Source organism: Lytechinus variegatus, chromosome 5 (genome assembly GCF_018143015.1).
Source record: "Lytechinus variegatus isolate NC3 chromosome 5, Lvar_3.0, whole genome shotgun sequence".
In the NCBI taxonomy this organism is placed as follows: domain Eukaryota; kingdom Metazoa; phylum Echinodermata; class Echinoidea; order Temnopleuroida; family Toxopneustidae; genus Lytechinus; species Lytechinus variegatus.
In genome coordinates this window covers 21349142-21363832 of record NC_054744.1, presented here as the reverse complement: position 1 = coordinate 21363832, position 14691 = coordinate 21349142, and the positions used below count along the sequence as shown (strand labels likewise).

Below are 14691 nucleotides of genomic sequence, written 5' to 3'. Positions count from 1 at the left end.
GATTCCTAACTTAAAAAAAAGATGTTAACCGTTTGAACAATATGATTCAGAAAAGAATTGAATAAAGTTTCTTTGAAAAAAAGAATAGTAAAGAATAATATTCTTCTTTAAATCGTTTTATTTTGGACGTTAAGTATCATTCTCGGCACATTGTCAAAGAGATCGGTTATCTTCTGTATTTTTTTAAGAAATACATTTAATTGAAACGTTACAGTGAATTTAAACGGGTTCTTAGTCAAAACAAGTTTTTTATCATTTGAATATAATACACAGTTATGTATAACTGTTGTAAACATGTTTGCAGCTTTTTATTTTTGTAAACGACTGTTGGTATTATTTTTGTTATTATTCCTTAATCGTCACTTTCACAAACAAACAAACAAAAGGTACGCCTAGAAATATGCTAATTGTTTTATACTGACATACATTTATCCGTCTGTTTCTCTCTTTCAGTACATCTGTGAGCAAAACTTTTATAAGGTGTCAAGTCGATCGCTCTTTACTGGTCTCCGATCGGTAACTCATTTTGGCAGGCCGGAGTTTTATACCATGCTTGATTCAATTCGCCAGAATCACACCGACGTAAGCGTTCTTTTGAATAAATAACTTTAGAAAACAAAATTGAAAGGGAAAGGGAGTGGAAGATTCAGATACAAAAACTTATTCCGCGCACGCTCAAGACTAACGGTGCATGCTCAATCTGTCGAGTCCTAACTTTCCTTAGCCATGTTAGCACTGAGCATGCGTAGACCGAGTTTTCTCTGATTAAGTTAATGTCCTCTTTTGGTTGTGTATGTTGTACAAAGCATTCTTGAAACTCTTTGCACGCTGAATTAATTTTGGACTGATAATAATGACAATTGTTTTCATGGTATTTTCTTTATTTCAAGATTTCTATATTGCAACATTGATACTTATTAGATGTTATTCAAGAACTATTGCCCTTTTTGAGCTTTATCTAATTTGAAGTTAAAGGATAAAAGTGATTATTACGATTGTTGACTTTAATTGTACGAATGTGCAAAATTGCAACATTAGCGCACAAAAAGCAATTAATTACAAAACATGCAATGGCTATCATGTTGAAGTATGAATTACTATTGAACAATACCAGCATCACCCAATTAGAATGGTTGTGTTGAATTGCACTTGATTCCAAATCGTCGTTGCAGAGCCCTGTGGCCCGTTTCATAAAGAACTTACACTAATGGTGTTAAAACATGGATTCATATATTTTGATTGACAGATGAGTCCTCTTGCAATGGTAGTAACAATGTAATATAACATAAATATAACAAATATTTTGACCAAAAAAAATCAGGCATATCATTGAACATAAATCAATAGCAGAAGATGGGTTGCCATTTTAAGCAAAAAATGCGTGAAGATATGACAAACCGAAACATATTAATTATATAACCATATCATGGGCAGAATGGATGAATACGAATTATCATACGAAGTATCAATTAAGAAGAAAAAACAGAAAATCAAACAAAATAACACTTGCTATAATATATAATCATGAAGAAAAAACAATGATGATGGTGAAAACGAAGATTATGAAGATGATGATGATGATGATGATGAAGATAATGGTGATGATGATGATGATGATGGTGAAGATAATGGTGATGATGATGATGATGACGATGATGATGATGAAGATAATGGTGATGATGGTAATGATGATGGTGATGATGATGGAAGTGGTGATGGTGGTGGGGATGGTGGTAAATGTTGAAAATGAATAGGAAACGATTATGACACAAAGAGTTTACCTTGAACTTTGTACGTTCTTACCGAAAAGGGCCCTGGTCGATTGAAAATAGGTTGATCATAATTAAAATGACGTACGTCGCGGTGGATCCTGGGTATATTCCAGGGGAGGGACTAAGTTTCTTGCTTTCTGATTAGTTGTGACAAAAAAGGGTGACGATGAACATGATAACAAGTCTAAAATAAATTTTTATATTCTGCAAACATGTGCCATGTATTGGTCACCATGACGGGCGTATTTCAAAGGACGCCTTGCAAAAAGCTTAATCTCAATCTCAGAAGTGTTTTTATATAACGGAAAAGGTCTAAAACATAAGAAAACGTTAGTCTAGAGTTTAAATTCATCAAGTATTCATTGGAGCCCATAATATGGTAAAGAAGACAATTACAACCACATGTATGTAAAGACATCGAACGTCTATTTCTCAAGATGTCTTTTTTCTTAAAAAGGTTTACTTCCATAAAAAATGACAGTCTCGATTTTATTAAATAAAGAGCTTACGATATATGACGGGGAAATACTGCAACATGATGAAATCTTTTAAAAAAGTACATCAACCAAATCGCTATAGCGTGTAGCTAATCCTGTTGTGACGAAGAAAGATGGTGGCGCTGCAGGACTTGAACCCATGCTTTGGTTTATACAGCCCATCCGCTGCACCATTATAATACGATCTCTCTCTCTCACCCTCCTCTCCCCTCTCCCTCTATCGTCTCTCTCTCCCTCTCTCTTATATCTTGAAACAGGTCAAGAAATTCGGTATTTTCAGCTGCGGGCCCCTTGGTATCAACAAAGCCCTTGGTGTGTCCGTCGCCGAAATCAGGAAAGAGAATGCCGGCGTCATCTTCGAGCTCCACAACGAGACATTTTAATGCGTCGTCGTCGATGTTGGTCGTGGTCATGAAAGAATGTGTATGAAGATGTGGTTTTTGCATGACGGCAATTGCTTGATGCTATGCAGCGTTGAGACCTAACCACAATCTTAAACAAGGATGATAGTTTGAAGAGAGATGGAAAAGGAAGAGGGAGAGAAAGACAGGGATGTAAGATAGGTGGAAGATAATTGTGTTTTTACTTTGGGAACAATAAACTCTTGTTATGACGTTTGACGATGAATCTTAAACTATTTCTTAATGGCCATCATGCTATATTTATTTGACTAAAAATGTTTTTTTAATGCTTTGTATAATTCTTTATCTTGTTTAAATTTTGGAAGAATGAGGAAGTATGTTTGAATTTATCCTTTTTTGTCGTATGTTAAAAACATATAAAACATGATTTCCCATTCGAAATAGATTTTGGATACTTTTGTTGGATACCAGTATAGGACGTTTTTCTTAAGCACATGTATATCCAATTAAACTTGGTGGCAATTTTCAACAAATAAAATTTTGTCTAATTTTATGATTACATTTGATTACAAGATTTTGTGTAACAGGATCCTTCAAAACTAATGCTAAATGAAATTATGTATCAAAAATATGATACACCACGATGAGATCTATATAGAGGAGGTGAAACCGGGGGCTGATGAGGCTTCAGCTGCCCCTCTCCACTCTTTTTCAGTAAACGTGTGCATAAACATAAAACATACCACTTTATCTTTTTTGTATGGTCTGTCCCTCCTAAAAAATAAATTAAAAAAATAAAAACCTTTCGTCCAAGTCCCCCACTTTAAGACCCGTTCCGCGGCCTCGGAATATATCGAACTTCAACCAGGGCATTATGTCCAGATGAGCGCATTTCTAGATCAGAACCACTGATCTGTATGTTATCAGCTTATGAGATCAAGGATCAGATCGCATATTTTCTGTCTTTGCAAAATATAGTCTGACTTCTGTTAGATGGCGCTAGTTGTGTTCCACTTCACCCGATACTTTATGAAGACGTGGCCGAAGTTGTACAGAATTTATGTGTAAATTTGTAAAATTAATTATAGTAAATAATGTAATTGAGTATATAAATATAATAACAGCCCATTGAGGAACAGTGGCCGAGTGTTCTAAGTACCTCACTAGACACATAAAAAATTAGGGTTCCATTCCCGTCCATGGCTCCTCTGGCTGTAAGCAAGACACTTTTTAATCATTAGTGCACTTTTATCCTATATTCAGATGAATGGAAATGCTTTACATATATTTGTTGTGAACTTTTTTGAAGATCAGCCCAAGTCCATATTTTGGTCAAACTGAGTAGCAATGAAATAATATTACTGATACCGTACATTGGCACATCTTGCGTGTAACTTATATCCCGAAATTCCATCGAAGTTCCCAAATTAATGAAAACTGACAAAAATCCTCGTTGTACAAACAAAATGATTTTATTTTTCTGGTTTACTCGAAATCGAAATATTGTGTAATTGGAATGTCCTGAAATTCATATACTGAATTAAGTAATAACTATTGTTTTATATAGTTTTGATGAACAAGTAGGCCTATATACTGCAGTTTAGTTAAAATGATATGATTGAATCTGCTTTGTTGTCTTATCGAATTAGTTCTTTGGAGGGCACTCGTAAAATTAATATAATCAAAATAGAACTTTCTTGTCAAAATGTGTGTATGTCTTTTTTGACAGGAAACTGTTCATCTCAAAGATATATTAAGCAACCTGTGATGTTAAAAGTATCTATCTAAAATAAGTATTGATAGTATACCAATTGTGAAATTGGTCATACATTTGAATACAAGTCTTGCATGTGAAATACATATCAATATATGTTTACTTTTATAAAGCGATATAAATTCGACTACTACATATACTGAAATACTGCCTAAAAAAATGGTTTCTTCTTTCATAACGTCATGTTATGGGCAAAATTAAGTTATTTTATTAGATGGATGGCGCATAATGAATAATGCGTGTATTATCATGTGTCATTGAAGTAATATGGTATAAGTTATAGGATAAAGTTTGATTATAAAGTCACAACAGCTGATATATACATTCCTAACAGTACTTGTATTTATTTACACATGTATATATCATTGTAAAATGATTAATAAGTTATTACTTGAAATTCCATTAGCATGGTTATGCATTTATCGTGGAACGAAATGGATATAGCATTTAAATTATAATATAAATTAATTACAATATACAGTCAAACCTTCATTTTTTAAATAAAAACATATTCATGTATCTGCCTTAAAATTATGTTCCAACGTGTTAGAGTACATGTTATGTAGATTTACTTGTATAGATAGGCCTACACATTTCTTTTATTTTCATATGAACAGCTGCAATAGGATTTTGTATATGTAGACTGCTTTGTATTTAAACTGCAGACCAGATAGTCTTATAAAAAGAAAGCAATACATGTATATAGTCTTAAGATAATTGTTTAATTTCTTGATCCCTATCATTCGGTTAGCGTTTGAATCTGGATATCACACCTCACAGAAACTCCCTTAAACAATCGAATCAATTATTCAATTCATTTTTTAAAATTCAATTCAATTTATTTCACATTTGCATGAAAGACAAAACATTCAATTACAGTGATAACATTATTATCATATTATTAACATATTATTGATTGATTGATTGATTGATTATACAAACAGAGATAAGTATAAATGATGTAGTGGATGCCAGACGCTATTCCTAGATGAAAATGTACAGCCAATGAATCCAAATATCAGTTGGAGTCTTGTGTACACTCTAAAAAATATTGGGTAAAGATACTCCATGAGGGTAATTTTGTGTCCAACCAACATTGGCATTACTTTCGAGCATTTTTATATATCCAGTGTGATGAAAACTTTGCCCATTCTAAAGTAATTGCTGCTCATTTTTTAAACCTTACTGGACAATATGCATACCGCTTTGGGTAAAATACTGCCCAAAATTGGTTACATTATTATCCTCGTGTTATTAAATTTTTACCGAATATTTTTTTTTACAGTGTATTGAATGTATACAGTTTTGTAACGAAAATTTATTTGGGAAAATTATGGCTTGTTTTTGTTTCATGTATAAGGTTCTGTGGCTCTTAAAAGAATAATATTTAAAAAACACAATCACAATTGAGCAGATGAGGGGTATATAAAGAATTATGCCTTATTAGGGGGAAAGGGAAGTTAATGCCCAGAAATTGTAAATGTCGTTTTCTTTCTCGTGACTACGAAGAACTGTAACCATTAATAAATGCTGAAATGTAACACAGTAATTTATGAAATTATAAGTCAGAAATTTGTCATCCTGTCAGTTTGTGCATTTCCATCTCAAGCATTCATTCATTCCATTCGAACTTCATATTTGAATTCGTTAAGTTCATTTCTATTTATGAGTATGACATCGGGATCTACATATTTGTTTTACCGACTTATTGTAAATATTTACATTTATCCTGCAAGAACATATATAATCTTTTGTTAATCATATCGGCAGATAATGTTTGAACCAATATGATGCTTCGAGTTTACGTCAGTGTACTGTATATTTATACCCCTTTTGTGACAAATACAAACTATTGTTTGAACTTGACCACTTATTCATTCTTTACGTTAAAAGGTTTTGATTTTCATTTGTGAAGTCTAGGTATTGTTGTCTTGAGCCAAAGAGGTGCTCCTGAAAGTTAAATATGAACGTTATTTTAATCCCTGATGCACCACGTGGGCGAATTTACGAAGAGTTACTGCCCTACTCGGCATGTTCTTTTTTTTATTAGTAATGATGAAAATGATAATGACCAATAAAGATAATAAAAAATCACAACAACAATATTAGTAATGATAATAATCGATAAAAAGAAATTGATAGCAGAGAAAAAATGTACAACATCAAATAAAAGTCTTTGATATGAGCATACCCAGTGTCAGGAAGATGAAGTGCTTTATTTATGAGAAATGAATGGGTATAAATAATGATAATAACGACTTTCTTTTATCGAAATCAGACATGCTAAGGCCTAATGTAAAACGATAGGAGGGCATGTATGTCGAGATAATTTTCTGTGTTTTATCAAAGGTCTTCTGAATAGATAATGAAAGTAACATAAAGGATATGCATTCACGGTGATACTGCTGTTATCTTCCTACACAGCAGATTGAGCAATAAAAATTCTTTAACAAAAATATTCATTAGAATAAAGCCCAAAGGGCAATGGTGTTCCCTATTGCGGGGAGGGGGGAGGGGAATGGGAATTTCCCCTTTTATCCCAACTGTGACGTTATCGATCAACGCATCATTGTTCGACTTGTCGCTGATTGATGCGAAGAGGGAGGGGTCTTCAAACACATTGGAAAATCCCCTAAAAGAAAGTTTGAATTAAAAGATGGAGGTTACCAATTATTTCCTTTGTCCAAACCTATACGCACTTTTTTATAGTTGTCTTGAATCGTTAAACATTATCATTTGCATACAGACTGGCTACTCAGTTTTTGAACTTATCTGATAAATAGGCATATAATATATAAATATATATATATATATATAAGTATATATATATATATATATATATATATATATATATAATTTAGGGGATAGAATCTTCCATTTTGCGGGTCTCTCAGAGATTTACTTCACTCGATCTGTTCCAATATTTAAGTATAAGTGCAGTTGTATGGTATTCCTCCTGTTATGTGCATTGAACTTGTCTTTTTATTTAATTACACATACTAAAAGTAGTTAAACTTTGGGAGATTAAGTCATTCCAGTAAACCAGGAACTGAATGTGATCTAAATTTGAATGACCTTTCAAATACAGTGGTCGACGTCACTGGGGAAATCGCACATCCACACACGGAAACAAAAGTAAACCGCTTCACCCTTGCGCAATGATAATAATAACGGTGATTCGGTTTCGTACTTTAGGAACCACCTTATTTGAATATTCATGAAGGGCGTGGCCTTGAGTTGCTTACTGCCCGATAATTTGGTATGTAAGGCTAATTAGCATATGGTTTCTGAACCGTGGGGGAGAGAGAAAGAGCTTGTTGAGAGAGTCAAATGCTATTGAATTGAGTGTTATTAGCAGGGAAGAATAGAGAGAATTTTTTCCGGAGCGCTACAAAGTGATCAAACTGGTTTTAAGGTTGGTCCCGCAGTGCTAGTCAATTGACGCTGTATAGTTTGTGTGGAGATTCGTGGCGTGCGATTCCTGGCGCCGACATTTTACTATTCTCGCGTTCACCCGACATATTCCTCAGGCAAGGATCTGCATAGAGATCGATCATGTTCCCTCGTGGACGACGAGGACCCATCTATATTGGGATACTGCTATCGCTAATCGCAGTATGTTCAGGTATGTCACGAAACTTTTTACTGATCAATTAACACATACATTAGTAAAAAAATTCTGTAGATCATTTACTAACGAGACTCTTGATCATTGTATGTCATTTCGTTTCGAGATATGTTGCATGTTGTATCAAAGTTAAATCAAGTAATGATCACATATACAGGATAAGCCTACATGCGAGATTTGAAGTAAAAGAAAAAGTAATCGAGAACGGAAATGTGATTATAAAAACTATATAGTAGAAAAACGTACTGATTATGTTTATGATAAACATAATGAACAACGAATCCACATTCTACAATGTCAAGAAAACTATATATATTTTGTTCCTATAAACCATGATATTATTTGCGATGATGTTCCTCGATCATGTGAAGTGGATGATACAATATGATACCGCTTATTTATTATTAAGGTGTAATGGCAAGAAAGCAAAATGGAAAAAAAATGACTGTTGACATAGTCGGGAGAGTTTCTTTCAAATTGGTGTTTGCAAGTACTTTAAACAGTCTGTTACCAAATACTATCCCGCCGCGGATCTAGGTAATGTTTAGAACGGCTCTGGAGAAAGAACGAGGAAGTTCAAGTTCAGCCGGGTAAGGCCTGGTCACACCGCCCGAGCGTTGTTGGAGCCGTCGTGGAGCGGTAGGGAGAGGGGGTCGAATTTCACTCACAAAATTGGGAAAAAAATAAAAAACAAAAATCGAAAACAATATAAAAATCTCCGCTCCACGACCGCTCCAACAACGCTCGGGCGGTGTGACCATACCTAATTATGTTACCAAATTGTCTCAATGGTTCTCCTGAGCAGGCTCGACCCATAACAGGAGTGGAAGTCAAAGTCGGTTGAGAGCCATCGGGAGTTGAATTCACTCTCCTTTGAACTTCTGTAATAGCGGGCTCTACTCTTGGAAGAGTAATTACGTAACTGCTTAAAAATGGATTATTATTTATGATAGCAAACAGGGATTTTTAGGCGAAGAAGGTTGAGAATGAAGTTTAAAGTAATTAAAAATGCATTTGAAAAGAAACATCGAGGCTGTATAGAGTTCCCGGTAACATATGAGGAGGGGTAAAGTGGATAAAACATAAGAATATTTCTGCTGAAGAATGTGATAATTGATGCAATTTCATCGCTGAAATTATCTTGATGACGAAAAATGATTTCATGGCAATGAAAAAAAGGTATATAAAGCCGAACGTCATGATCATTATTATTATTCGCATCTTTTCAGGGTTGCATGCATAACTGTGGTTATTTCGAATACAAATAATCACTCTTGTTTTGAATAGGCTGTGGAACATGTAAAAAATAGTCTTTCTCGGGTCAGTGGTTTTAAGGTAAGGTGCGTGCACACAAAGGCACCCGAATAAAAACGACATCGGGTCCTATTTTAACACGTTAAAACAGACGCAATAATACATTTACATCAAAGCCCATGCATGCGAGGAACTGAATTAAAACAGTTTTGTGAAAGAGGGGATGGATAACATGGCTGCTTAAACAGCAGCGGAAGAAGAGCCGAACACCCGAACTGTACCCGGAACTTTCCGATACGAAAGAGGTGTGTTTCAAGTTTTATGAGCAAAAACGAGGAAGTAATATTCAGAAAAAAATATCACGGCCCGCGAAAAATGACAGCGTTTTTCAAGTGACTTTTAAATATTATGTTCAGACAAACTATTTATCTCTTACCCTATAAATGAATTCGGTTTCTCGCGCTATTTGGGTATGGGGAGCTAATTGTTACAAGTTTCAAAGTTTGAGGGGGCTTGTGTACCCCTCCCATCCACTGCCCTCGGGATCGCCGTTCGTGCCAATTAGCGTGTATAATTAAAAGAGGTATTCAAAGTCCAATCCAATTCTGTGCATGGCTGTTAAATGAGGATGAGGTCTAGAAATCGAAGTGAAAAGTTTATTAGAACCCACCTTAATAGCTGATTAGATGAGTTAGTTATATCTGTTCTGGGGTGGGGGGCACCACATGCATGAGGGCAGAGCGCGATAAAGGGAGAGTAAAAGAGAAGATAAGAAGAAAGAGATGAGAGAGAGACTTTTATCATACCTTGACTTGGAAGTTATACAAAACTTATTTGTCTGTCGGTGTCTACAGATCATCAATTATCACTTCTAAAATGAGAGTTATTGGTTTGGTAACTCGTAACTCGACAATGAGCCTATATTGCTTAATGTTGAAGCAAAAATCAAATCGCGTTTACCTATGAATATACATTAGCACATGAAACAAGACTGGTTATATAAATCTGCAAACGATATTTTTTAATTGTCTTTCAAGGGCTTTTGTGCGCTATTTTTAGTTCTGGATTGAAATGCAATAATTGTTAAGTCATTATGATTGAGTATTTTTATGGCTCACCACTTTGAAAAAACAGGTAATAATGATACGACCACCGACAGTCCAACAACTATGGCCAATTCAACCGAGTCATCAGTTACAGGTAAAATGGTGATCGGTGTATAATTATGCTAACCAACGAGGTGAAATAGTATTGGTTGTAGTATATTGCACTAATATCGCACAACGTGGTCGTTGCCACTTGCATTTGTGCATTTTTAATGGAGATATTCTGGGTTTGCATGGTCTTTAACACTATTTTTCTTTCCAAGTATCATAGCGGCACTTAATCACTGTGAATGGTATTCTTTCCCTTTCATTCTTGTCTTTTCTTGTCTTGTCTTGTATTAAGTAACTTTGGTAAGTGTATAACATCTTATTTAATGTTCCGTTTTTCCGCAAGACATAGCTAGGTCTATGCATGCTATTATAATCTCTTTTATCGTATGTTCTTTTGTATTAAAATCGAATGTTTTTTTGTATTAAAATCGAATGTTTTTTTTTGCAGATTTTATTAAGGTGAAGGAATTGGAAGGAAATTAAGATAAAGAGGGAGAAGGGAGAGATGGAAAGGCCGCGGAAAGAGACATAAAAAGAAAAAAAAAAGAAGAGAAAGAGAGAGGGGGTGAGTGTGTGTGAGAGATAGAGAGAGAGAATGAGAGGAGGAAGAGGATTTCATTATCAAATCACTCTCGGGTTTTATAAAAGTCAATTAAATGAATTCATGTAATGTATCAGTAGGATTTTTTTCTTAAGTATCTCTTCTTTTGAGTAATTTATTTAAATTATATTATCATTAAACAGTCACTGCATGCAGACGTCATAATCCTTCCACTTTAATGTGACAGTATTTATCATTCCGATGTCATTGCTCTCAACAATACGATATACATAGATTGCGTGTAAATACCCCCTCCCCCCTTTCCATTACTTGCTGAGACTTTTGATTCAAGTGACATTTAACCCACAGGCCAGACCACAGATAATTCAACGACCATGGTCATGATGGTAACCACAGATAATTCAACAACCATGGCAATGACCGAGACTATGGAAGCGACGTCGCCGATGAGTCAGAGCACGATGCAACCGACGATGACTGAATCCGTCCCGCCGAGCACGACTGGTAGGACACAAGGTTTCATCGATCTTGCAGCATCCTACAAAAAAAATCATCGCATCATAAATATATATCACGACATAAATCCCCGTCGCGTCCTTTATATACAATCGTGTTACATTTGCATGTATAACCTTGTTTTTGTATTTAGCAAAATCCTTAAATTCATTTCAGTATTTTTCAGCAGCTGAATTTTAATCACAATCGTGCTTTTCCATCTTTTTTGAAAGTTCATCAAGCAAGAAAATATGCTCCTGAAAATGGTCTACTATGATGGATACGGTTTTAAGACGTTGTACCAATCCAAAATCTTACCATGGAATGTTCTCATTTTCTCTTCATTTTTCTTGCTCCTATCATGCAGATATTGACTATTATTTTACTGTTGTATGTTCTTGTCATCAAAGCGAAGGGTTTTTTTTACATAATGTCTTCGCATTGCATGTTGTGTTGAATGGCCTACCTATGTACTTTTCGTACCATACAATTTATTACGCCTTTATCGCAATTAGGTAAACCCTCATTTCACAACTTCCTATTGATGTCGATATTATTCGGTTTAGGGCCTATATACGTTTATGTATGTTGTCTTTGTTTCCTCTCATCTTCTAACCTCTTCTGCTATGTTGCTCTATCATGTTTTGTAACCATGATAACCACCATCATTTTTTATACCATTGCCTGCTGCTTTTTGCTTGTTTCGACAAAGCTTTTCCATAAGTAATGTTTTGCCCTTTTCTCCTTACCATAGCTGCAAGTGCAATCCAAGCTTTGAATAATTCGCTATGTTCCTTTCAGTAGCTTGTGGGCCCGTTGCAGAAAGAGTTGCGTTTAAACGCCAGTCAAAAAATCAAACGCAAGTCCCAAATGCGCGCTATTGATTGGTTGAAAATCAAGTTACGCGTGATTTTTAGAGTTGCGATTGATTGCAACTCTTTCTGCAACGGGCTCCAGGGAAGAACCGTTTCCCCCAGTGTACACGAAGTGTTCACACTGTGGAATCAAATGTGAAATCCTCTCCACCATACTGTTGGAATGACATTTTCAACAAGTTCCATTTTTCCACACTGAACACACTGGCCCGTATTCTGAACTCAGGTTTAACTTAGACCATGGTCTAACTCTGTGCTAAAGTTATGGGAAGCCAAAAGTGTCAAATTTTTATTAAGTTGTATGTTTTTCATGTTAACTGTGCTCTTTCCTGATTCTTCAATGGTGAAGATAATCATCTATTTATACTTCCTAAACAATTATGAATGATTTGGGGCCAAATGAGCTGAAATAAGATATCTCTATACTGATAGTGATTTATGTAACAACTGGCTATCCATAGTTAAACCACAACTTTAAACCCGAGTTTAAGTTAAACCCGATCTCAGAATACGGGCCACTGTCACATAATTCGTCATTTCTAGTAAAGGAAGCGGAAGATTCGTTCGCCTGTGATGATAACATGTCACGATATAAGTTAGAATGATATCCATTTGGTTGTTTACATTGAAGACGTAAACAAATTATGTAAAATAGAATTTTCTCCCTGATCACGTGATGAAAGAAAGGACTAGCTCAGCATTTCTTTTCCAACTGATAACTACAATTCATGCAAGTCGCATTTTTCTCGGGGCTCCAATCAATAATTTGGTGACCATAATGATTATAAAATGCTTTGAACGTCTATGAATTTGAAAAAAATACCATGGTATTGAGGATATGTTGTCAGCAAGTTTTTAAATGTATATATTAGCACTTTTTTTGTGTGTAGGTGTGTTATCGGTATAACTTCTATCCATGTTTCATCTACATCTTTGGGATTTGTATCCTGTTTGTATTACAAATCCTCTTTCCCTCAGACATCCTATCTCTTCTAACATTTGGTATACGATGTATATGTTTTAAAAATGTTCATTAAAAATATTAAAAAGCCGTGATATTCAGCTAACAAGTAGACATTGCAGTAGTAATATATTTTCAAATGTGTGTTATCAAAATCTCGTCTACCTCTTCTGCTTATTATCTTTATTCTCCCTCTCTTCCTTCTCTTTATCCTCCTTTTTTTCTTCTCTTTTTTCTCCCCCTCTCCCTCTCTTGATGTCTATTTAATCTTGCATCGTTTGTCCATCGAAATCGTGTGTCGTTTTTGCAACAAAATAGGACTAACTTGTTTTATTGGTTGCTACAATTGCAATTGATTCTTAATTACCTCTCTGTATTTTGCGAATTTAATCCTTGCTTGCCTATTTGGCGATCTGTATCTTCTATTCCCTTCCCACAAAATCATTCTTAATGTATTTTCTCTGAACCACATGCACCCGCTCTCCTCTCCGCGTGTAATATCTTTTAAAACGCATCGAGCCGCCACAGTAATAATTTTAGTATGTCGAAACAAAATTGACAATTCATCTATTCTTTTGATACATGCTCGTTTTTCCAAAGAAATCAAAGTGGGATGCTTTAATAACTGTTGCCACAATGCATGATCTTTATACAATTGCTTTTAAGGCTTTTCTTTTTCGATTTTTTTCCACTTCTCGCAAAAATAATATGGGGCGACCCCCCCCCCCCCGATCGCCGCTGAGCAGGCTAATCACGTAAATTGTCTGACGTCTTACATTTTCAGCATTATTGTTATGATTATTCTAACAGTCAAATTGTTCAATTCCTACGTATATATATATATACATATATATATATATATATATATATATATATATATGTCTGTGTGTGTATGTATGTAACTATGTAAGGGTGGGTGTATGTATGTATGTGTGTGCATGGAGCTGTAATAGCTCTATGGTATACACTGTTAGAAAATTTATCCTTAAACTAAAAGAAGTTCCTGCAGCAGAGTCTCGAGAACACCTGTAATTTTACCAGATTGCGTAATCTTACAGGAAATTGGTATTTGGTGTGTGTAATCTTACAAATTTCCTTAAATAAAACACTCTTTTCCCCTTTTTCTAACAGACCTGTTCTGTTAAATTGCAGAAAAATTCCTGTTTCATGAATTTAAAGAATGATTCTGGTATTGCTTTCTGCAAAATCTTCTTTTATTTTTCTGTAAAATCAGGGTTTTTTTAACAGTGTATGTTACGGTTATTATAAATCTAATGCAACCCTAAATCCCTAGGTGGCTGATATATATAATTTCATGTCTGCACCCTGTGTATTTGTATAAATAACGATTTTA

General features: G+C 34.8%; 2 protein-coding genes across 5 annotated transcripts in view; both read left to right on the top strand.

Annotated features, from left to right (window-relative positions):
• LOC121415713 (dual oxidase 2-like) overlaps window positions 1-3711 on the top strand; it is a 51832-nt gene extending 48121 nt beyond the window's left edge. Inside the window, exons 31-32 of the mRNA XM_041609029.1 lie at window positions 454-582; window positions 2527-3711. Of these exons, the coding sequence (XP_041464963.1) occupies window positions 454-582; window positions 2527-2652 (255 nt within the window). The 3' untranslated portion in view covers window positions 2653-3711. The remainder of the gene's footprint in view (window positions 1-453; window positions 583-2526) is intronic.
• A 3992-nt stretch (window positions 3712-7703) lies between these two features.
• The window catches only part of LOC450217 (dual oxidase 1), a 31778-nt gene continuing 24790 nt past the window's right edge, over window positions 7704-14691 (top strand). The window contains exons 1-3 of one of the 4 annotated variants that reach the window (XM_041609024.1): window positions 7704-8030; window positions 10422-10487; window positions 11355-11510. In XM_041609024.1, the coding sequence (XP_041464958.1) occupies window positions 7961-8030; window positions 10422-10487; window positions 11355-11510 (292 nt within the window). In that variant the 5' untranslated portion in view covers window positions 7704-7960. The remainder of the gene's footprint in view (window positions 8031-10421; window positions 10488-11354; window positions 11511-14691) is intronic. The other 3 variants (XM_041609026.1, XM_041609027.1, XM_041609028.1) reach the window with 3 other exon arrangements.